This window comes from Chenopodium quinoa, unplaced genomic scaffold (genome assembly GCF_001683475.1).
Source record: "Chenopodium quinoa cultivar QQ74 unplaced genomic scaffold, ASM168347v1, whole genome shotgun sequence".
Taxonomy (NCBI): domain Eukaryota; kingdom Viridiplantae; phylum Streptophyta; class Magnoliopsida; order Caryophyllales; family Amaranthaceae; genus Chenopodium; species Chenopodium quinoa.
In genome coordinates this window covers 676,406-701,528 of record NW_018744239.1, presented here as the reverse complement: position 1 = coordinate 701,528, position 25,123 = coordinate 676,406, and the positions used below count along the sequence as shown (strand labels likewise).

The 25,123-nt window shown below is 34.9% G+C and overlaps 2 protein-coding genes across 2 annotated transcripts; one reads left to right on the top strand and one right to left on the bottom strand.

Annotated features, from left to right (window-relative positions):
* Positions 1-13,559: 13,559 nt before the first annotated feature.
* Positions 13,560-16,339, bottom strand: LOC110694081 (bidirectional sugar transporter SWEET2-like). The gene is made up of 7 exons (XM_021871240.1): positions 16,060-16,339; positions 15,138-15,174; positions 14,810-15,026; positions 14,556-14,714; positions 14,224-14,343; positions 13,989-14,122; positions 13,560-13,891 (listed from the first exon to the last, which is right to left on the bottom strand). The coding sequence occupies exons 1-6, from the start codon at positions 16,121-16,123 to the stop codon at positions 14,012-14,014; spliced, it is 708 nt and encodes a 235-aa protein (XP_021726932.1). The 5' UTR covers positions 16,124-16,339; the 3' UTR covers positions 13,560-13,891; positions 13,989-14,011.
* Positions 16,340-23,457: 7,118 nt separating this feature from the next.
* Positions 23,458-25,112, top strand: LOC110694569. Its single transcript, XM_021871741.1, has 6 exons — positions 23,458-23,824; positions 23,912-24,071; positions 24,174-24,302; positions 24,378-24,521; positions 24,635-24,835; positions 24,935-25,112. The coding sequence occupies exons 1-6, from the start codon at positions 23,778-23,780 to the stop codon at positions 25,046-25,048; spliced, it is 795 nt and encodes a 264-aa protein (XP_021727433.1). The 5' UTR covers positions 23,458-23,777; the 3' UTR covers positions 25,049-25,112.
* Positions 25,113-25,123: the final 11 nt, after the last annotated feature.

Below are 25,123 nucleotides of genomic sequence, written 5' to 3'. Positions count from 1 at the left end.
ACCATGGGAATCGTGTTCAATGACCCAAAATTCTTGAATAACTATATAAGAATAAGTAGAAGGAGAGTTCGACCTACAAAGTTATATGACGAGAGTGTTGCCGAGGCTTTAGGGGTAGGGGACGATGTTAGGATGCTTTTCGAGGGCTGTGGCTTAGGAAATTGGCTAGATTTTAGCGCCCCGACCTACAAAAGGTTGACACTTGAATTCCTCTCCACCTTTCAAGTGCAACGAGACAACATTAGGTCCCCCCGCCGCCTTACCTTCCAACTCATGAACACCCAACACAACTTGAATATAAAGAGGGTGAACCAAGCTTTTGGGTGGCCAATTAACGGCACCATAGGACCAAAGGATAGGCCCCCCTGTAACTATTGTGCGGGTGAGTTTTGGAGGAAGATCACCGGCCTTTTCGACTACAACCCTAGGACTGATAAAGCTACGGCCATAATCCACCCCGCCTTTAGGATGTCACAGCGCACCATAGCGAACACGACGTTCGTTAGAGGTGATAGTTCGGGTGTAGTGTCCACTAGGGAGCTTCACTTCCTATGGCACTTGAGCGAGGGTAGTACGGCCCTAGATGTAGGGGCCTGGTTTGTCGATCACCTAGAGGATGTTGCCACTGGGTCCGGCAACATCACTATAGGTGGCATGATCACCATTATTGCTTCTGCTCTTAACCTTGATTTTGTAGATGAGAAGGTTTGTCCAGGGCCGATGCAGCTAGACATGCAGTCGCTTAGGACCATGAGATGGGTTGCGGATGTGGAAGGGCCACATCCTTACTTGTGGCACGTGAGTGGCCGCCCCTATGCCTACCTCCCCGATCCGTAGCGGACCTACATCTACGACGAGAGCAACTGGGTATTCGAGAGGGGCCACCCTTGGATTCCCGGTGATGATGAAGAAGAGCAAGAGCAAGAACAACCACAGCAACAAAAACCGCATCAACAACATTTCCAACAACAATTCCAACAACAACAACAACATGAGCACCAACAAGGGTACCAAGAAGGGTACCAAGGTAAATGCATGGGTGAGGGCAACCCACCCCTTTCCTTTGAGCAACAAATGCAGATGATGAATGTCGGGTTCAACCGCATGTCCACCGAGTTCGAGACTATGAGAAAGTCTCACAAAGACATGAGGTCCTCCTACGACAATATGAGAACAAGCTTTGAGGATCTTCGATGGAATTGGGTGAATTCCGAAACGTCTACCGACATTGGTACCCCGGGGGCTCAAGCTCCCAAGGAGGCCCGAGCCAATGAGTTAGTTCTCTTTCTTCCCCTTCTTGTGCTTTAATTGTTTTAACATTGGGGACAATGTTTATGATAGCTTGGGGGGAGTCTTTCTCTTTGGTTCATATGTTGGTTCTTGTATGTCCTTGTTGGTATAAACCTTGCATGTTGTTTGTTCCTTCCCCTAGCATCCAAACCCCTAAACATCCAAATTTGCTCCCTTTGAAATCCAACACCCTAAATCCAAATCTCTTAATATGTGAATACTTCTCTTCTCTTCTCTCTTTATTTTTTTTAGATGTATAGTTGTGCTTCAAATTTCTTAAAAAAAAAAGAAAAAAAAGGGCCCTTGGATGAGACTCAAATGACGATGCTTATATGATTTGCTTTCTTGACTCTTGAGTGATGAGTAAAAGTTCTTTTAGAAGGGTGTGTGCAAGAGTTGGGGTCCCTTGTGCCCTTGATGTTCCTCCCCTCCTCCCCCTAAATGAAACTCTATTAGGAAATTGGTTCTATTTGTATCTTGTGTAATAAGTGGCATAATAAGCCACATGTATCGAATAAAAGAAAGAGCCACTCACAGTTAAAAGAGGCGGGGTCAATGCATGTTAAAAAAAAATATAGAAAAAGAAAAGGAGATCAAAAACTCCTCCAAATTTCTCAGAGTTTTCACTTTTTCTTCTCTAGAGTTCAAATTATGGATGCCTCCCACACATTGTCTATTTTGATTTTTCTTGTGTAAATTTTTGAGTTAGAGTGTAGTTAAAGGGGATTGGGAGTGCATTTTGGGATGTGGACTTGCATTTTGAGATTTTATAACCGAAAGAGGGCTTTTTGCAACTTTGGAATATCTAGACGTGCTCTAATGAACTAGTAAAAGGTATAAGGAAGTATCCTAATGCAACCTTGCTTAATTCTCCTCTCTACCCCCAACTCATGTGCACATTTGTATGATCGGTAATCTTTGAAAGTCGCTCACTTGTCTTGCTTGTGATTTATATCCCGATGAGTTGACTTGGGCAATAAAAAAATTGGTTTTGGTGTGTATTGATCACCTTGATGATGATGATGTGTTATGACAATTTTGGCATGGTTTGTGTGAGTTTTGGGTTAAGCTCAAGGGAAACCCTCACGAGATAAAAACTCGTCCTCTTAGGCAACTTAGGGGTTCAAATTGCTTTTCACTTGTGCTAAAAGTGTTTATGGTTCTTGCCATGCGGATTTGTGTTTGTGTTTTCTCTTTAAGTATCTTTTCTTGGTTTGATCATTAGCAAGTAATCTTCCTTCTTGATTTGACATGTTTGTTTTGATCGAGGACTAGCAAAAGTTTAGCTTGGGGGGATTTTATAACTAGTTATTTGATACGATTTTAGAGTGATTTCGAACCTTGTTTACTTGGTATATTGGCATTTCGGTTCACTTTTACTCTATTTTTGTTCAACTTTTGTGTATCCCTTGCTTCACGGGTTGTTAGTGTTTTTGTTGGGGTTTCCAGGTTCAAAGGCGACCATTTGAGGCATTTGGATGATAAATCGAGGTTAGGAGTCGAAATAATGGAGCAAAACCGAAGAAAAGTGAAGATAAAGGCCTTAGAAAGTCTGCACGGACGTGCAAAGTATGGCACGTCCGTACAGAAGTGTTCCAGTACGACCAAAAGCTACTGCCTACTGCTTTGAAGGCCTGCACGTTCGTGCAGAACTCAGCACGCCCGTGCAGGTTATTCAGCACGTCCGTGCCTGATCTTGCACGTCTGTGCAGGTTGCTCAGCCAAAACTGATCCTTCTGCCTCCCAGGTGCACGCCCGTGCCAATCTCAGCACGTCCGTGCAGGTATAGCTGCACGTCCGTGCCAACCTCAGCACGTCCGTGCTGACCTGTAGCCGTGCCCGACTCTTGTTTTCTCCGTCCTTTTTATTTGGGGGTCTTTATAAATAACCTGGGAAGCTCATTTGTATGGCATCTAAGTTTTTAGTGCCTCCTCTTAGTTTGCAATGGTAGAAACACAAATATTCTCAAATCATTAGCTAGATTAGAATTATTAGCTTGGAAATTTGATTCTCAATCTTTGTAGAAGACAAGTTCCACCATTGATATTCAAGTTGAAGCCTCTAGTAACATTTTCTCACTCATCTCTTCCATTTTAATTGCTTTGATTTTTAATCATCTTGCTTAATTCTTGTATGCTTAGATTGTTATTTAGCTTAATCTTTGGTTAATTCTTGTTCATGAGTTACTTGAAATCCTTAATTGCTTTAATCTCCATGGATTGTGAGTAGTCTAATTTTCTAGGGTTTGGGTAAAACCCTCAATGTAGTCACTAGTTACTTGTTGCATGTGTTAATTTGGTAATTGTTGGGTGTTAATTAGTTGAGCTTAAGTGGTTTAATTGCTTAGTTCTTATATATGGCCATTGCTAGAACTATTATCTAAGCTTTCTCAACGAAGGATTGAGAGATGAACTTGATTTAGCTCCCTTATGCTTAATTGACTTGAAATACCATGAGAATAGGAATTTCCAGTCAAGGGAATGTTTTTGTCATCGTGATTATGCTTTAATACTTGTTTTATGCTTTGTAACCACGAGAGTAGGTTGTATTCATAATTCGAGTAATCTCTCTAGCTTGAGAGAGTAGTTGGGTGCTTTATATGACTTCCCCTATATTATCCCCTTTAATTACCATTGTTTTCTACTTGCTAATTGTGATTTGTGACAAAACTGAGTGGTATATCCCAAGCCCTAGAACTCTCTAAATATTGTTAATCTCCCCCTAGCTTTAGTTGACTTGAACTAGCACTTGTTACATAAAACCAAACCAATTTCGACTTCATTTAGCTTATTTATGCGGTAGTATTTCGGTAGTTGATTCAACGCCTCTCTTGGGTTCGACCTTTTCTTACCCTTGCTATTAGCTAGTGAGACCAAGATAGGACTTTATCTTTGGTAGGCTCGACGACGGCCTATCACCCAGTGGAGTCGCCAAAAACTGTAGGGAATATTTCAAGCATTACCCCAAACTTGAACCCCACTGTGATCATACACTAAAGCATGGTGGCATCCAAAGGGAAAGAAGATAAAGCAAAAGAGTCACCAATAAGTTTTAGGAACTTGTAAACCATTCACAGGGTGAAGATTACACCCCTTAACGATCTAGGAGATCGTCAAGTCCAATAAGCCTGGAACCATGACTCGTAGTTCGGGGATGAAGGTACAAATCCAACCTAAAAGAGATTGAACATGCCCTAATAATAGGCCTCTACTTTATTCTGATCATATTAATGTGCGCTTTCTGACTAACATGCAATCAGGAGGATTAACCCTAAACCTGTAAATCTATGTTGTTGAATATTAATGCACAAATAAAACTATTATTGGCGATCACTTGAATTATAATCATATTAACACTAAAAAAGATTATTAATTATCTTATATTAGCATGATTACAAGTACAAATTCCCTTTAAACATGCATAAAAGGTGTGATCAAACAATAAATAAATATCAAGGAAAATAATATGGATCATAATAAAAAATAATAATCAAAATCACGATAATAACAATCACAATTATCATAATCTCGTTAAAGCATAATAATAGTAAGATCCTAGGCATGATACTAACAAGATCAATAACAAACCCTAGCATGTCACTAAACAATAAAAATCAAAGCTTTAGCCCTAACATGATACTAACATGAATATTAGGAAAGAAATAGGAAGCATCGCAGGAATCATAATAAGCATATTTGATATTATAACCTTCTCCCTAAACATAATACTAGGAATCATTGTTGTCATTCAAAACATCAAGCATCCTAACATGATACTAGGAATCATAATAATAAACTAAACATGATTTCTATATCATAAATGCAAACAATTAATGCACTTACTTGGATGCCTCGTATCTCTTTCTAATAACAAAATACACATGTTAGTAACTTCAAGGAAAATAATAAAACAAACAATTAAATTAAATAATTGAAGGAGAGATTTGGGACCAAACACTCATAAATTAAAACCTTTCACGTCTAGGGCGAAGGCAACTTCAAACTTGGCTAGGTGTGTCTTGATCTTGTGAATGCGGAATTTTGTATGCAAAAGGGTTGGTTTAGAAAAGAGAGAGAGAGAGAATAAGCTTTAGCTTAGAGAGAGAAGAGAATTAGAAAACTAGAGATTTGATGAAAATTGATGATCGAAAACGGAGATTTTAGGAGGCTATTTATAGAGAAAATCAGTCGGTCGGATAGAAAAACAAATCAGAGTTTCGACGAGAACAAAACAACTTTAGCGCCAGACGACGCTAGACATTAGCGCCAGGCGTTAGAGGTTAGCGCCCGGCACCAAGCCTTAGCGCCAGGCGCTAATGCTTGTCGTCAGGCGCTAATAATCAGTTTCACGAGTTTTCTTAATTTTGATAAAATTTAGCTGTACAGAAGGGCAAAATCGTACTTTCCTTAAAAACACTTATTTTATTCTGATTACAACTCTAAAAAGTCAACCAAAATCAATTTATCAATGCTAATTAAATTAGGGTTTAAAAGAACCTTCTAGAAGAATCTAAAAGACTAAAATCAATTCTAATTGAATTAGGAATGATAAATCCATATTAGGCCCTCCTCTAGATCATTGGGCCGCATTTAAACATCAAACCAGGCCCAGTTTAGTAATTTGACCATAACTTCCTCGTTTTTCATTGGAATTGGGCTTATAATATATCGTTGGAAAGCTCTTTTCAAGCCCCATCCAACTACATTATTATTGGACCCTTGCCATGGACCAAACCAAGCTGTATTAGCTATTTTCTTAAAATAGTTTTTCAAAAACAGAGAGAAAGGAAAGAATTAAAAAATATCCGCAACACTAGACTTTCCACACTTTCACTTCATTCGATTATGATTCGACATGAAAGGTACTCATCACTGGGTTTGGTTTTGGGGAGGCACATTTGGGTGTCTACAATACCTTCATCCCCGAACTTCATTCATGCTTCCAAACCTATTGGAGTTAACGATATCATGGATCATTAAGGGGTGTAACCTTCACCCTGTGAACGGTTTACAAGTTTCTAAAACTTGTTAGCGACTCTTTTACTCTAGCTTCTTTTCCTTTGGACGCCACCATACTTAAGTGTATGATCACAGTGGGGCTCAAGTGTGGGATGCTTGAAATATTCCCTACAGAGGTCAAGGTGTTCCGGTGGGAGGTCAGGGGCTGTCGACGACTTTGGCTGGTGGTTCCGATGGTGGGTTTGGGTAACTTGGGTTAGGATTTAGGGGGATATTTTTTGTTGTCTTTTTAAAACAAATTGCTGAGTGACACGTGTCCATAATGAGCCCCACCAACACATTCCATCCAAGAATCCGTTAGATGGTGGTGAAATCATTTTTTTATTTTTTATTTTTTATTTTTTTGTGTGTGTGGTGTTATAATAAAAGTTTGAAAAATTGTGGTGTTATCATCCATTTTTGGTAAAATTTGTGGTGTTATTTTCTAATTTTTTCCATATATTTATGTACTTCCTACGTTACGCATTATGTGAAACATTTGCCAAAAAGGGAAACTACACATTATGTGAAGCAAACTTTTTCTTTCCTTTTTTGGTAAGTTTTTTTAAAAATAAAATTACTATATTACCTCCTGTTTAAGAAATAACAGCACTATTACTTAACATTTATAATTAAAAAAACTCCTCTCCCCTGCCACCATCATCACTGACCACCACCATCATCACTGACCACCCATGAGAACCAACGTACCAGACCACCAACACCACGAACAACTTCGACAGTTCACCTGACCACCGACACCAAGGCCACCATAAACACCTCCGACACTAAACCATTATATTACAACCACCAACATCATCTTCTTCATCTTCATTTAAAATTCACCTTCTTTACATCCACCACCACCGACGCCAGTCGCATTCTTCTTTATCTCAAACTCTCAATTAAGGATCTCATATCGAAACAAAAGAGAAAGAGAATTGGGTGTGTGATTTCGCTGTTGGATTTCAGATCTAAAGCTAGGGATTTCATAGGTAGGGTGTTTTTGTGGTGGATTTCGCTGGTGGTGGGGGTTTTGAGATTTCACTAGTGGTGGTCGTTTCTGGTGGTCGGGGTTTTGGAGTTTCTAGTGGCAGTCATTTCTGGTGTTGGTCGTTTCTGGTGGTGGTGGAATTGCAGAGTTTTGGTAGTGGTCGGGGTTTTGCGATTTCGCTGGTGGAGTTTATGGTGGTGGTCATGATCGGGATTTCGGAGTTTCTAGTTGCGGTGCTGGTGGTGGAGTTTCGGGTGGAGTACTAATATAATAGTGGTGGTGGAGGGGTGTGTGTTGGTGGTGATGTGGTAGATTATTAGTCATACCACTCTCTCTCTCCTTCACATAAGCACTTGCCCTTCAATATTACTAATCAAGGCTTAATATCTTTTGTCTTGGAGTCTGTGTCAACCTATTTATTGCAGATAATATGTGTAGAGAATATTTCAACCATCCTACACTTGAGCCTCACTGTGGTCATACACTTAAGCATGGTGGCGTCCAAAGGGAAGGAGCTAGAGCAAAAGAATCACCAACAAGTTTTAGGAACTTGTAATTCACGAACACACGATCATAGAGCTCGTAACTCCATAGTGGTCTTGAACCATGACTGGATATTCGTGGATGAAGGTACAAATTCAACCTAAAAGCGATTGAACATGCCCTAAATAGTCCTATATTTTGTTCTTCTTATACTCATGCGCGCTTTTCGAAGCAACATACAATCAATATATTAATCTTAAACTTGTTTAATCTATGTTCGTTGATATTAATGCACAAATAAATCTATCATCAGTGATCACTTGAATGAAAATCATGTTAGCCTAAAATCAAATTATTAATTATCTTATTAAGTGTGATTTAAGTACAAATTCCCTTTAAATCTGCAAGAGAGGGCGTGATCAAGCAAGCAATAACAATAATATCAACCAACATAATAACATTGATACAACAAATCATCATCATAACGGTCTCAATCTCATTAAAGCATAAGAACGTTAGTAAGATCTTAAACATGATACTAACAAGATTAATAACAAATCTTAGCATGTCACTAATCATTTAAAATCAAAGCTTTAATCCTAACATGATACTAGAAAGAAATAAAAGCATCCTAACATGATACTAGGAATTAATAAAACAATCTAAGCATGATTTCTATAGAAATAGAGCAATGAAAGTATTAACTTAGAAGCCTCGTACCTCTTTCTTTCACGTCGAGATCTAAGTCAACTTTGAGCTTGGCTAGATCCTAAATGTATTCGAGACTCGTGAATGAGGAATGGTGTATTTTATAAAAAGGTGTAGAAAGGCTTAGAAGGAGGGAGAAATAAAGAAAGAATAAGCTTTTAGCTTAGAGAGAGAAAAGAGAATAGATGATTGTTGATGATTTGAAAATGGGGGAAATTGATAGAGGAATAATTGCATCGTTAGACGACTACACCTAAATCAAATACAATTTTTAACACTCGACTTATCCTAATACAAGTATATGGTAAGAAGAGGGGTCGAACCACAGGGAGAAGCACATAAACACCGCATTCATCACTAGACTTTAAGCTATCTCGGGACAAAGGATAGGAATGACTAAGAGATTAAACTAAAGATAAAACAAGTTAAAATCAATATAACTAAACACCAAGGGAGATGGGTAGATATAGATGCCGCTTGATCATGCAATAACATAAAAGCAAATCAATAGTGAACTAAACATGCATGAATATCGAAATAAGGTTCAATCTAGCCACCTTTCGGGGTTAATCGATTTCTCCTAACATAGTCTCTATGTTTCCACACTAGAACCATATATTGGGAGGTGCAATCAAAGAACAATCGATAGTAATGAATCCTAACTAAGTCAACTTCCATTTCTTGTTAGCAAAGATTCACCTTTAATCAACTAACAATGTGCACTTGCAAGAAGATCAAAGAATATCAAGCATGCAAAGATTTTAATCACAATTAACTTAATCCCAATATTATAAGCATGAACAATTAGCAACTACACCGTCCCACACCCTTGGCTAAGAGACTACTCACAAAACCATGTTGAGGACAATATCAATCATCAAATCAATAAGCATCAACATGATTAATACGCAAAGAAGGAAAATCAAAGTAAACAAGCAAAATTAAATGCAAAAGTAAAGAGAAAGAGTAAGAGATTGCTCATTAATTGAAATTGAAGATCTACAAAAGATTAAACAAGCTTCTTCTTCAAAATCCAAGTTCATCAATGAAGAAATCCACACTTTCTCTCTCTACCAAATGAAGACTAATAGTGTTTCTCTCTCTAGATTAAGCTAAAAGTGCAGAAAATTAAAACTAAGTTAATCTAAATTTCATCAAAACGTTCTAAGATGGGACTTATATAGTCCGTACAGAGCCAGCTGAAAAAGAGGAGTGGTCCAACCGAACAATGGGAAGGTTCGGTCGGACTACAGGGTAGGTTCGGCCGAACCATGGCTAGGTTCGGTCGGACCTCCCTGATCTTGGTCTGGTCTGTGGTTCGACCACTCCTGCAAAATTGCCAAATTGCTTCTTGACCCTGCCTCGACGTTCGGCCGGACCACTGAGCAGGTTCGGCCACACCCTGGTTCAGCCAAACCTTCAGGAGGTTCGGCCGAACCTCTTCTGAATCTTGCTTCCTTCAGCTTTCCTTGAGCTTAGCTTCCTCCTCTTGAAAACCCAATGGTTCCTATAGAGCATAAGCATGGAAATCAAAGTAAAGAGTAGGAAAAAGGGGAAAAATCTAGGAAAGAAGATGCATAAAGGGAAAGGGAACTAAGTGCAAAGAAAAGGATGCAAACAAGCCGCAAATGTGGGAAAATGACCATCAAAATGAACCTTAATCGTGGCATAAATGCCACTCATCAGAAATAGACCCTATTTATAGAGAAAAATTGATTGTAAACGATTGAAAAGTGTAAGAATCAGACTCGGAGCAAAACTGGTTCCATTGCGACGCAACAGGACTATCGCGATACGATAGCTTCATCGCATGGTGATAATCCCATCACGGCGCGATGATTGCTGTATGATAAAATTTTCGTATGGAGTCCTCCTAATCAAATTTGGTTACTTAGAGTCCGTACTTATCTTTAATTAATCCGGATTAAATCTTTTGAAACACTTGTTTTATTTCAAATAAAATTCTTTATCTTTTCGAAATCAAATATAATTATTAATTATTAATCCTAATCCCATTAGAACTCAAAATAACCTTCTAGAAGTTTCTAGAAGACTAAGAAGAATCCTAATGACTTTAGGAATACAATTAAGATTAACGGACCCTTTACATGATCATTGGGTCACCCATAAAACTCATTTAAGACCCAGTCTAGTATTCTGACCATAACTTCCTCGTTATAACACGGGATTGGTTTTACAATATATCGTTGGAAAGGTCTTTTCCAGCCCCATCTAATTACACAACTATTGGACCCATATCATGGACCAAACTAAATTGGATTGGATGTTTTTCATAACTAGGATACAAAATGAATGATTTTCAGAAAACATAAATGAAGTATTTTTATTAAAACATTTTAGAAACAGAAGAATTCACGAGATTTTTCAACATTTCAACCCGTTCGATATTCAATGACGTGAAAGATACTCATTACTGGGTTTTGTTTTTTGGGAGACACAATCAGGTGTCTACAATACGTAATGGAGGAAGTATTTTTTTTTAAACTTAACTATTTTCTAGATCTTATTAGACAAACATTTTGGCATTTCATTGACCTTACCTCATAAGGGCACTGTCAATTAAAGGCCCTATCCACTAAGTACCCTTTAAGCTTGACCTTGATCCTATTGTCATTGGGCTACCCTATCCAATAATCAGGTCTAGTCTTTAGTAAGTACATACCCCCTTTCTTCGTTAATGCAAACTAGAAAATCGCCTCAAACACTAGAAACTCCACATTTTCTTTCTCCTTCGCTGTGTGCATTTACAATGAACCCACCATTGCTAATAGTTTATTGACTCATCAATAGTAAGCTAGACTAGACCGAGACTTGAATTCATGTACCATAAATTGCTCCAAACCTATCCAATAATCAGGTTTAGTCTCTAGTAAGTACATACCCCCTCTCTTCGTTAATGCGAACTAGAAAATCGTCTCAAACACTAGCAACTCCACATTTTCTTTCTCCTTCGCTGATGTGTGCATTTACAACCCACCATTGTTAATAGTTTATTGACTCGTTAATAGTAAGCCAGACTAGACCGAGTCTTGAATTCATTTACCAAAAACTGCCCCAAACCTAACCTAATCATACCCAATTACCCATATCCAAAATAAACCCAACTCTAACAGAACATGAACTACACACGAAAGGATAACTTAAAATGAGTTTGTCGGTTATAAGTCAAACCAAGCTTGACTTGAACCAAACCCAAACCCAGCCTAGAGGCTATCTTGACCTAATAGGTACCAATCCACGTATGACCCGCATGACCTAACTCGTACTTGCCCTAAGGATTAAGGACCAATAACTGACAAGTTGTCCAATAAAAGTAACGTAACTTAAAAAACGACGCAAGCATTTTACATAAAATTATTATCTTTTTTTTTTTTTTTATGACAGCTGGGAAACAAAATAAGAAACATACTACATAAACTAAAACCGAGTTACCCTTGTCTCATATTCCTAGTTTGAGTTGCTAGGATATGAGCTCTGATGGTAACATTCCTACGAACATAAGAAACACAAAAGTACTTTAGACTAGAACTTAAGGAAAGGATATCGAAGACCAGATTCTGCAAGTCCTTTGGAGCCTTTTGCGGATTCTTCAAGGATTCTACACTAAGCTTGCTATCCGTTCTGACCTCCAACTGATCGAATCTTTGTTGTGCTCTTATTCCCTCTCTTATGGCTAATAACTCGCATTGCAATGCAGAGTTACCAATCACTCTCTTATTTCCTTCTTCAGTTAAAGCTTCCTCTTTCGAGAGCACCCATCCTACCGCCACTGCATCTAGCTTCCCCGTTTCCTTTTTCCATGCTCCATCCACTGTTACCACTACTACCTCTTGTGATTCATGCGTACCCCGTTGCCAAAAGTTCAACTCATCTGCACCGTTGCCTGTTGATACTTGAACTGCTTTGCTTATGTCGGCCTGTTCATCTCCCTTGCTACTACGTCAACCGCTTCCCTGATCAAGAGCATTATCCTGATAGGCGAGCTGGTAGCATTTCTAAATATAATATAATTCATGTGCTTCCACACACACCACAAAGTAGCTAAGATGCCTCCAGCGAGCAGGAGGTTTTCCTTGTTTTGCAAAGCATAGGCCAAAAAAATTTTAACCCATTTCCCTACTGGTAACAATTCATTCTGAATCCTCAACCCTAGGAGCCCACAATGCCACACCCTCTTGGTAACTTCGCAATCTCTGAAGAGGTAAGGCGTTTCTTGATCTTTCCTACACAATACAACACATGATGTGTCAACATTTACGCCCCTCTTTGCAAGCCTTACACTACAACTGCATGCGTCATTTAAGATTTTCCATCCGAGCATTATTAGCCAGCTGGGTGGTACTTTCAGCTTCCAATACTCCTTCCAGAATCGATTCTTTTTCTCATCTTCCCCTTCCCCCTGCCTTGCCAACCATCTGTACCCTAATTTCACAGTATACTCCCCATTCTTTGTTCCCCCCAAAGGATTTCATCATCCTGATCAAGTCTGGGATGTGTAAAGAGAATCTGTTTAACGAATTCAGAGTCGAACAACTTCCAGATTACTCCTGCTTTCCATAATCCTTTGTCATCCATCAAATCCGAAAAACTCCCATAACTCCTTTCTTCCTCGTTAATTCCATCTTTCAGTCTCACCTTCCCTCCAGATGTCCACCTATCTCTCTCTGTATGCACATCACTGCCTCTCCCTATCTTGTACCAGAATCCCTCCTTCATTTGGATTGCTGTTTTTGTCATCCCTCTGAATGCCCATGAACATCTAATCGCCAAAGTTATCTTACTAATTTAAAGTATATAACTAATAAGATACCTATAGGATCGTCAAAGTTGTGCGTCGGCAATTATTAAATTCAATTGTAAAAAATTAGAGAACACATAGATAACCTTTTATCACTCCATCTTGGTAGATATGTGGGACAAAGACCAAGTTGTGCTTGGTGTTATGGATTCCAATTTGAGGTTATCTGTTTCCAACTACCGGTTCGACAAAGACCATAATACTGAGTATTTAACTTGTAAGAAAGAGTTCAACCCTTCAAGTTTTCCTTTGTGGTAATTTTTGCAGAGAATAACCAAATTAATCATACTTTTTATCATTTGCACCCAAAAAATTACAAAATTTGCTGAAGAATTTTTCCAAATACAAAGCAAAGAATGGAAATACTCCTCAAGCAGGAAGAAGGTATTCCATTCATGAATGGATGAATCAATCGGAATAAATATCAGGTGGACATCACCTGTGACAAAGAATTGCTTGATGCAAACAAATAATTCCCAAGGCACCAGCCAATGTGACCGGAAGAGATAGCTGAAGAAGAAAGAGCACAGATCTTATAGGATTCTTCCAATGTGGAAGAACAGCAGCATTGCACTTCTGAACAACCATTTATCAGTTTTCCTGCAAGGGTGCAAATAGATGCACATGAATTCGCTCATTCCATGATGTTAAAATTTATTTACAAAGGTCAAAGTGAGAAGCTTCAATGAAGCTTTACCTTGTGAATTTCAGCAAAAATTATCATGAGTAGGAAACAATCAAAGGTTCATGTTCTTCATTAGCCTTGTTACTATAATAGCCATACAGTCCCAGTTGAATGATTGCGAGAAGGGCTCCTATCCCATTTGGAACCTGGAGTTCAATCAGGAAAGCAAATACGACTGTATTCAGTAAAAGGGCAAAAAAAAACATTAAGCAATATACTTGATAAGTGAAGATATAAGACTGCTTACATAGATGAATGCATCCCAGTTAAGCATCCCATACGTAAAGAAAGACATGCTCATCAAGAAAGAAGAGAGTGAAAGGTAGAAAGGCATATATTCGACACTTTTTGTCCTTATAACCAGTCTCTGTAAAGTCAATACTGTGTGTCAGAAATGAAAAGGCATAGTCTGTATTTACATAATTAGTTAAGCAACTATTATCGACGACATGTCTTCAGCACCCTTATTGAGCAAACTGTAGTTAGCTGAGGGCGCATTGATCCCTTGGTTAATTAGCCAAGGAGGATTCAATATATTGCAAGAAATCAAACAAGAGTGCTGAAACTTGGAAAACATACGATTATAAAGAGTGGTGAAGCAAACATTGAAATTAGAGATGCGCAGCTCAAGAACCCAACAAAAATCTGCCTTGAATTAAAGTCAAAGACTCTTAAGCTCAAGGTGACCAAAATGGCAAACGAGACAACCACAGCAGATAGAAAACCAAGCATCTTCATCTGTTACATAACATGAAATGAAAGCAATCAACTAATAAACCATTCAATGATACTCCCAATCAATAGCCAGAGTTAAATCAGAAATGATATAATACCTTTCTCACTCGCTCAGCATATGCTATGAAGAGGGATATATAGACTATTTGGAAGATAGCCCCAGTCGAATTGACTGTTGTAATCAATATATTATCAACTGATACGAAGGGTGACCCATACCAGGCGCATATCATACAGTTCAGGAGGGTGTATATATAGGGCAATCCTGAGAATTCTTCTGTTGACCCATTTCTGATAATTCTCCTAAATGTCGGTCTGTTTATTGCACAAGTTATAGAATATTCAATGAGAATAACACTCAGAAAAACTTGAACATAGATGAATGAAATTTGCAATATTCACACGAATTCGAGTGGTAAAACTCACATTGGTGACACAAACAGCCCAAAAGCAAAGATGTTCCCTGTAATGCAATGCAGATGAAAGTTTGTAAGTCAAAAGTCATGACATAAAAAAATCCTACAAATAATATCTATCATAACAACTACCTTGGTCATTAAATCAGCATCACTGATAGCTTTCAAATGTTCAATTTTAAATATGATAACAAACAACTGAAAACTACTTTTCCCATCTTAAATTGGTGTACTTATTTTTCAAAATAAACCGAAATATTCAAAACTCGCAACAACAACGATATGAGGTGCTTCCAATAGACCAACATCATCGAAATGAACAATTGATAACTCATTAACTCCCATATAAATTCAGTTATTCACAACTACATTAATCCCATCATTTTAAAAAGTACTTCCACTTTGACTTTTATATCTGCCACTGTACTATCCTATTACGAAGAACTTTTAGAGTCGGAGGGAGTACGAGAGATAATCATTCATATACAGTATAAGGCTTCTAGGATAGATGACTGATCGCAACAACTAAGCAAAGATTATATTACCTCCGTTTCATATTATTTGCAACAATATGAAACGGAGGTCGTATGAAATAATTACTCAATTATGCAATCTTTAACCAATTACACTCGAATGACTCAATTTAATATCAGCATTTAAATGTTTTGCTCAAATCATAAATTCCCAGAAATTAAAAACTCTCCTTGATATATTCCAACAATAGAGTCAACAAATTTTAATGATTGACCTCAAACAAGATGAAATCTAATCTGAAAAAAAAAAGTCAAATCACAAAAATTAACACCCAAAAAGAGAGAATAATATCTGACTAATCAATCAATTACATTCAACTATAAAAAAATTGCAATACAAAATCTCCGTTTTTTCCAATAATTTAAAATAAAAAGAGAGAGAGAGAAATGGGAAATTACCAGCAACCCCAGCTGCATCTTTGAGAGCAGAATATGCAACTGCAACTGAAAGTGAAGAAACCATGAATTTAATTTGGATATGAAAATAAAATTAAAATTCCTTTTTCCCTTTTTTTTTTTTTTTGTGTGTGTGGTGTTTTCAGACCAATCTCTTCTAAAATCTAAAATGTAAGTATGCTCGTCAAAGAGGTATTGTATTACAGTCTGTCACAAAAGATGTGACATTTTTATAAGGGAAAATTGTCACGTTGTTAAAAAAGTGAAAACAATTGTTATGGTGGAGAAATGATTTTTAAGACTTTTATAAGGATACAGAGGTATTTTTATTCCTTATAATTGCAATTACTGGTTTTGGTCATTTTCCTTTCAAGGATAATAATATCACGTAGGATATTATGATGACTAGGTGAAACAATCCGACAAAATAGTGATTGGGCCCCAAGGATAGAATTTGATGACCAATATTCAAACAAAATCGGCCCTAATAAAATTTTCACTAACTTTTTACTTTTATGTCGTTTGTTTACCGCGTGATCGTATTAGTATACACTACACCCTAGTGTAGGTACCATAACCTACACCCCCTACAAAACGCAGCGTTTGCGTTTTTCCCCTACCCCCACAAACTACAGTAACTACCCCCACTCACTCCCACTAACCACAGTAAATTAGAAATAACTTCCCCTACCCCACATATATATTATTAAAAAAAAAAAAAAACTATCCATTTCAAATTATTCTCTCTCTAAAAACCATCTTCTTCATTTCTCTAGAATTTCTCTCTCATCAACACCGTCGAATCGGAACGAAATTCTCTTCAAATTATTGCAAAATTGCTTCAAAACACTTCATAATTGCTTCAAATGTCTGATATTCGAGATGAAATTAAACAATCACAAAAAAAAAAGAGTAAGTAATTTCGTTAGTTTTGTTCATTTTTTGAGATTGTAGTGCAATTTTATGTGTGAAACCTTAATTTTGTTCATTTTGTTGCGATTGTAGTGCGATTTTGCAAAAAACCACTACAGAGAAGAACATGAAAGAAGAAACTGCAAAATCGGAGCAAAATGTATCTAAAGAGTAAGTAATTTTGTTCATTTTTTTTTCGATGACAATTATAGTGCGATTTTATGTGTGAAACCTAATTTTTGTTCAATTTTTTGCAATTGTAGTATGATTTTGGAGAAGAATACTTCAGAGACGAGTAATTTGTTGAAAATTTCTGAAGAAATGTATGAACTCTAACTTTTGTAAAACCTAATTTGTTCATATTCTTGCGATGAAAATTATAGAGCGAATTTATTTGTAAAACCTAATTTTTGTTAAAAATTTTTGCGATTGTAGTAATTGTTCTAAGATTTTACTGAAAATAACTAAAACATTAACAATTTATTAAATAAAACAGAGACGATGATGATGATGTACCTCTTCAGTCAAGAGTAGACAAATTGAAAAAAAACCGCCAAAATGATCCAATTGTAGATCCGGAACTTTTAAAAGATATTGACAAGTCAATTGGTACGGATTTAACAATGTCTCCACTACCAAGGTAATTAGTCATTTACAGAATATATTATGTTCATGTCTAATATGCTAGTTGTATTTGATAAAATTGGTTTTATCTTTGTTTAATATGTTATTTGTATATGATCATATTTGATACTCATAATGTTCATTTATAGATATAGTTATGATCATATATTTATATTTGTTCATATGAGTATTTATTGAGATTTAAAAACAAAAGTACATTTCATTGAAACATCATTGTATATGATCATATTTGATACTCATAATGTTCATTTATAGATATAATTATGATCATATATGTATATTTGTTCATTTGAGTATTCATTGAGATTTAAATAACAAATATACATTTCATTAAATCATCATGCACATATATAAATATGATAATAATCATTTCAGTGATATGCATTCAAACTAATGTCATGTAATTAATTTATAATGTAGTGATGTGCCATTTAGAGTGATACACTTGCTTCAATTTAGAGATGGGAAATCTGAACCATTAACTCTAAAGAAGGTTATAGAACAAAATGAATATGGTAATAGTTATGAAAGATACACTTTAAACAAGTAAGTTTATATGTATAAAATAATTGTTTTTACATTCAATTATTGTACATTGTATATATATACCAAACTTATTAGGTAATTCTTAAAATTTTAGTGAAAAAAAAAAGGTTCGAGTGAAATTTGTTATGTCAAAATCAAGACCACCAGAGACAAATCAAACAATAAGGTATAAAAGCTTTATACAAAATAACTAATTATCTTCTTCATTGTATAAATTAGTTCATACTTTAATATCATATTATATAAAATAATTCTGTTTTTTTTAAGTGAACAAAGTGAGAACATTCCTGCTACTAATGCAACAACTAAGAGTGTGTCTGCTACACATAACACAACTGACAAAGAGAGTAGGGATGAAAGGTATACTAATGATCAATTTTATATAAATAAATGTTCATTTTTATAACAGTATATTTTATGTACAATTTATGTGCATTTTTTATTTAAAGTATTTCTTAATATTGATTTCAGCAAGCAAGAAGAAGTTCAACCAAAAGTGCAAAGCAATCCAGTAAAGAATAGTCTTGGCCAAAAGTAAGAAAACTTAAATGTTCAATTTTGATAGACTATATGTTCATTTGAAAATCAGTACAAAAAAGTTTGCTCATGACCAATAGTAATATAAGTTATATGTTCATTTTTTTATTTACTAATCAAAATTGTAAATTCAAACATATTTTTAATGAAATATCAGAAAACCCAAAGATGATTCAAGAATAACAACATTAAAGGACAAGATGCAAGAAATACATTTAAACATAGAGAGAAACCCAAAGTATGTTTAAATTTAAATAATTGAATTAATTTAATCAATTAATGAATATATTTCAAAGTTAATATCATACATTTACAGAAAGTACAAAGAATCGACAATCAGAATTATGAGAAATCTCAAAAGAATGGAAAAGGCAAGCAAGGAAATCAGGAAAGGTAAATGATCATATTTATTGAATATTTTTGTTTAATAGTCATAAATATCAATTTTAACAATACTATTACTTTTGAAGGTGAAGCAAAAAAGAAAGAAAAAGGGCCAATAGAAGAGAAAACTGTGGAAAAAGGTAAAAATTTTAAAATGTACATTTTTATTACAAAAAATGTTCATATTGGAAAAGCATAATATTAAATATTCAATAAGGTTAAAAAAATTAAATTTTAACTAAATAAATTTTAATAGAAGGACAAGAAGGAAAAAAAGGGACTGAAAAAGAGAAAAGCCCTAAAGACAAAACTGTGGAAGATGTCTTTCCAAAGACAACAAATGTAGAAGGTAAAAATTTATAAATGTACATTTTTATTACATAAAATGTTCATATTGGATCTACATAATATTGAATGTTCAATAAGATTAAAAAAAATATATAAATATTAACTAATTAAATTTTCATAGAAGGACAAGAGGGAAAAAAAGAGCCTGAAAAGGAGAAAATCCCTAAAGAGAAAACAGTGGAAGATGAGTCTACAAAGACAACAGATCCGAAAGGTAAATAGTGGAAAATGTACATATTCATTACCTGAAATGTTCATTTATATTGTATATAGTAAACATTTGTCATCCAATTTAATAAATGTTTATTTAATCTTTTATATTTGATCATTTCATATGCAGCACAAATTGCACCTGATTTTGTTCAAATTGAGGATGAAACTTATCTTCTAGATCAAGATGATGATAAAGTTTCCACAAAACTTAGTGAGGAGACAGCTCCATCATCACAAAAAAGTGATCAGTCAACCAAAATGAAAACAAGATACAAAATGGTTGCAAGGAAAAACAAAAACAAAAGCCTTGTTGTTGTGCCAAGTGGTAGAATTACAAGGAGCCAAGGTAATCATAATACTTTTCTGTTACACAATAAATATTACACTTTCAAATATACTAACATAAATTTTTTTTAAAAACAATAGATGTTCTGTTAGATGAATCTGAAAAGGGAAGCCTGAAGAAGGATGTTGAACCTGCTAAAGAAACCGCAAAAATAGGACAGAAGAGAAGAATGTCTACAAGGAATTTTCCTATTCAAAAGGAAGCTGATGCACCACCTCCAGCACCTACTCCAATAAAAAAAATGGCAGGTGCTCCTGCTGAATATCCTCCAGACCAAGGCAAAAAGGGTAAATGTTCAATCTTAATGTATAGAATGATCATTTATGATGGTATATCATTAATGTTCAATTTCAATATATAGGTGGGAAAAAGAAAACTCTAGAAGAAGTGAAGAAAACTTCTAAGGTTGCTGGCAAAAGAAAAGCAGGTATATAATGATATATTATAAATGTTCAATTTCTATATATAGAATGATCATTTGAGAAAACAATTTTGTTCATTTTATCATTTGCTTACTGTACATTTTCAATACTTAAACAAAATTATATATATTTAATTTTCAGATGTCAGTCCTGCCAAGAGAAATGCTGGAAAGAGAAAAAAAATACAAGAAGTACCATCAGATGAACCCTCTCAAGATCCTACTGATGAAAGTTCTACTGACAGTGATGATGATAGTGAAGAGTCAGTTTATAGAGCAGAAGAAGAGCCTGTCAGTGAGGATGATTATGAGGTGGAGGAAGAGGAGGAAGAGGATGAAGTAAAGCCAAGGAAGAAACAGGCAAAGAAAGGGAATTCAGTGAAGGCAAAGGTTGAAAAGGAGGAGCAAAAGATGGTACTGTATGATGAAGGAAAGATTGAAGGTAGGAGAAAAAAGAAAATGAAAACTGAAATGGTTCAAGCAATAGAAACTGATGAAGTTGAGGAAATTCAGGAAGATGAATTTGAGGAAGAGAAATCTTCAAAGAGAGGAGGACATGTGAAGTTCATTGCATGGATAAAAAAGATGACACCTACCCAAAAACAACAAGTTGTTGATATAGGGTTAGGATCACTTCTTGACATTAGTTTACCTCAACTTGATCAAAAGTTCTGTAACTGGTTATTGGGAAGTTTTGAAGAAAATAGCCAGTGTTTTGAACTACCAAAGAATGAAAAAATAGAAATTGAGGTAGAGGATGTTAGGGTAGTTTATGGCTTGCCTACAGGAGAAATTCCAATTGTTGAGCCAAAGTCTGATAAAATTAGTGAGGAGTATGCAGAATTTCTGAAGAAATGGAGAAAATCATGGTCAGGAAAAACTCCATCAGTGAGTCAGGTATGATCAGTTTTAAATGTTCATTTTAAATACATTAAATGATCAAAAGTATAAATGTTTTGTTCATTTTGTTTGCAGATTGTGAATGGATACATAAATGATAAATTCACCAACAACAGACCACCAAGTGAACATTTCATTACTAACTTTTTAGCAGTGGCTGTGAACTGCTTGATGAAATGTGTATCAAACAATCAATGCCATTTCAAATTTCTTTATTCTATGATGGACAAAGAAAACATAAAAAATTTGAACTGGTGTCAGTTTGTATATGACTCACTTATCAAATGTCATGTTGATTGGAGAAAGCAGCAAGGCAAGGGGTTCTACAAAGGCCCTCTTCAATTTCTGATGGTATATTCTTAGATACAAAATGTTCATTTAAATTTAAATAAATGCACTTTTTTTTATTGTTTATGTTCTGTTCCATGTTTTCTTTTTTCTTGTAGTTGTTCTATTTTGATAGAGTTCAGAGGTTAGACAAAAGGCCTCCAAGAAAAATTCCTATCATATCTGCATGGAATAGAGACATGGTTCTTGAGAGGTTGAAGATTGAATTAGAATTGGGATTTGGGAGAGGGAAAATTCTACCAAGGATTGCTGCAGAAGTTGAAGAAAGTCCTAAGGTTATAAAATGATCACTTTTGTTAACATAAATGTTCATTTGTATAATCTGAAATGTTCAACTGCATAATTTTTAATATTCATTCATATAGGTTTTTATGGATGATTTTGTTTCCCTGGTAAAAACAACTTGTTCAAACCTGTCAAAGCTTTCTTCAAAATTGGTGAAGGCAAAGGATATCTTCCCTGGAAATGACTTGGTGAAAAAAGTTGATGAAGTTTTAGGAAAGGTGGTAGCTAGGGAACCATCAATTCTAAGCCAAGATGAAGAATTCTTTGGCAGTGAGGATTTCCTAAATGCACTTGCACAAGCTGAGAAGAATCTGATGCAAGGGTCTGAAAAGCAAACAACTGAGAAGCAAATGACTGGGAAGAAATTAACCAAAAAGGGAAAGGAAAAAGAACAAGAATATGACATCAGAAAAGCTTTCAGCTTGGGGTTGACTCCACCTTCTCCAGCCATTGGTAAATTCTAACTAAAAGAGACTATATATCCTAATTTTTATATGAAAAATTCTAAATTTGTGGTCTAAATTGTCCTAAACAGAAACAGGGCCCACCTTTTCAACACTTGGTGATATAATTGAACAACCAATAATTTCAACAAATGGTAATATGTTCATATATTTAATAATAATGTACATAAACTTAAGTAGAAATGTTCATTTCTAATTATTATGTGTAAATACTATTAACTTAGTGTATCTCCAAAATGATGATTTATAATACAGCTGAAGAAAAGGATGTGGGTAAAACTTCAGCAGCTTCAGAACAAAGAATTGAAGAATTTTCTAGAACTGGTATAATGTTCAATTAAAAAGTGTAAAATGTTCATTTACAAACAAGAAATATTCATTATTAATTGTATTTTTTTGTTAGACGCAGCAACTGGTTCAAAATTTGATGCTGACACTAGGTCAGATAATGAAGGATTGCCTAGAACAGGTATAATGTTCAATTATAAATACTCAAATGTTCATTTACAAAGAAATTATATTATATCTAATTAAATTTTTTCTTAGATGCAGGATCTGGTTCAGTGGTTGATGCTGACCCTAGGTCAGATGGTGGTGAAAAAAGTGATGATCCAAAAAACACAGTTGAAGGTGGAAAACAAAACAAGGAAGATGTTTTTGAAAAAACAAAAAATGATGAAAAAGTGGAGGGGTAAAATCCTGAAGACATGTCTTACTATTAGGGTTATGTAATGGTGTAGGATAAAATATCTAGATGGAACAATTTAACTTATGTTACTATCGTGTTGTAACTTGAAACTGGTGTTTCTCAAACTATTGTATGTGTGAACATTATTTTGTTGAATATGTAATATGAATGTGTGGTTTATGTTAAATCAATAGGTTTATGTTAAATCAATATCTTTCATTTTATGAATTGAAAATGATTCAGGGTGTTACATAAGAAGCTTTTATTTTATTAATATGTACTGACATTGTTTCACTTTTCAGTGAAAACAAGAAGATTGTTGCTTCATCCTCAAAAGTCACAAAAAGGTACATTATTTATATTAAGTAAATGTTCAAAAATAATAATGAACATTTTCATATACCTAAATGTACATTTGTGTTATGTAATATGACCAGGAATGATGATAAGAAAAAGTCAATTGCAGAAAAGAAGAAAAAAACTGAAAAGGAAAAGGTTGAAAGGTATAATTTCAAATTTATTTATATACACTCAAATGTTCATTTATGTTCCTCATAATTTTCTTAATTTAACAATATTTTATATTGAACAACAAGACCAAAACGCGAAAAGAAAACAATTCCTCCTGCTTTCCGATCTCCTTACTTGGTCAAGTACAAGGATCTGTTTAAAGATGAGAAAGCCATGAACCAAATTGCAGTAGACTTTGCTCTTGGTGGAAAAGATGAAAGGTAATTACTTACACTAATTAAACTTAAGGTTTAATATCTTTTATAAAAATATGTTCACATTCATATTATTAAATGTTCATAATGCAGTGCACTCTTATACTATGATGGCTTGAATCTCATCAATAGAAATGAAATGAAAACTCTTGGAGATGATGTTGAAGTGACAAATTGTGTCATAGATGGATGGGCAAGGTTTCTTAATCATAAAAAGCCGAGAAACAAGATTTATTTCTCAACAGTGCTTCATGTTAGTCTTTCTTCTTTTTTTATATTATTGATTCTATTTTCCTATGATAAATAATTGCTAAAAATTCATTTAACTTCTATATGTTTGTTTGTATTTCAACAGCACATTATGTGCACAAATAGAGTTTGTCAAGAAGGATCATCAATGAAGACAAGAATTAATGCCTTCATAGACAGAATTGACAATGAACTGAAGTTGAATAAAATTGACAGCATTGTTGGATATAAACAGGTATTAATTCTTGTTTAATACAAATGTTCAATTACATTCAATATATTGTCCAATAACATTATATAATTTGTTCAGGTCTTCTTCCCAGTATCAACTTCTCAACATTTTTTTCTGTTGTGCGTCAATCATATAGAAGACAAAATTCATATAATTGACAATAGAAAACTACCAAAAAAGGTATCAGTCAAAGCAAAATATGAAGAACAACCAAAAATGATGGTGAGATAATATGTTCATTTATAGTTGACTACATGATCAATTATTTTTATTTATTGTTCATGTCTTCATCACAATACAAACTTCTAAACAATTTTTACTCTTTTTTCTATCAGTTAAAAGGATTGGCAGAGTACATGAAACACCTTGGATATCAAGATGCAAAAAGAATTGAAGACTACACAGTTGTTTTGGAAAAGATGAAATGGCGTAGCAACAATGACTATACAAACTGTGGAGTTTACATTATGAAGCATATGGAAACCTTCACTGCTGATCCTAATGAGAGTTGGATTTGTGATTTAAAACCAAACAATGTAAGAGTTATAAATGATCAATTATTTAAGATATAATATTCATTTATGAAACAGTAAAGATTGTTTAATTAAAATTTGACAATTCATTTTGTTCAACAGGTGGAACAAATTAGAAATCTAAGGCTCCAATACACAGCAGAACTGATGTTATTTGAAGAAAACACTGAATCAAGAGCAAATAGAAGGAAAGCTAGAAAATTTGCAACTTTGTAGTTTCAAATGTTCATTTACAACTATGTATATGTTCATTTCTTATATATGACTATTTTTTTTTTTTTAGAAGTAGAC

Bases quoted from the DNA above. Each gene is read 5' to 3' on its own strand.
- LOC110694081 (XM_021871240.1), bottom strand. From the start codon at position 16,123: ATGGTTTCTTCACTTTCAGTTGCAGTTGCATATTCTGCTCTCAAAGAT. The intron at 15,027-15,137 runs GTGAGTTTTACC...TGCAATAAACAG, and splicing joins GGGCTGTTTGTGTCACCAAT to ACCGACATTTAGGAGAATTA. The intron at 14,123-14,223 runs GTAAGCAGTCTT...ATTGAACTCCAG, and splicing joins ACTGGGATGCATTCATCTAT to GTTCCAAATGGGATAGGAGC.
- LOC110694569 (XM_021871741.1), top strand. From the start codon at position 23,778: ATGAACCAAATTGCAGTAGACTTTGCTCTTGGTGGAAAAGATGAAAG. The intron at 24,303-24,377 runs GTATTAATTCTT...TAATTTGTTCAG, and splicing joins GCATTGTTGGATATAAACAG to GTCTTCTTCCCAGTATCAAC. The intron at 24,836-24,934 runs GTAAGAGTTATA...TTTGTTCAACAG, and splicing joins GTGATTTAAAACCAAACAAT to GTGGAACAAATTAGAAATCT.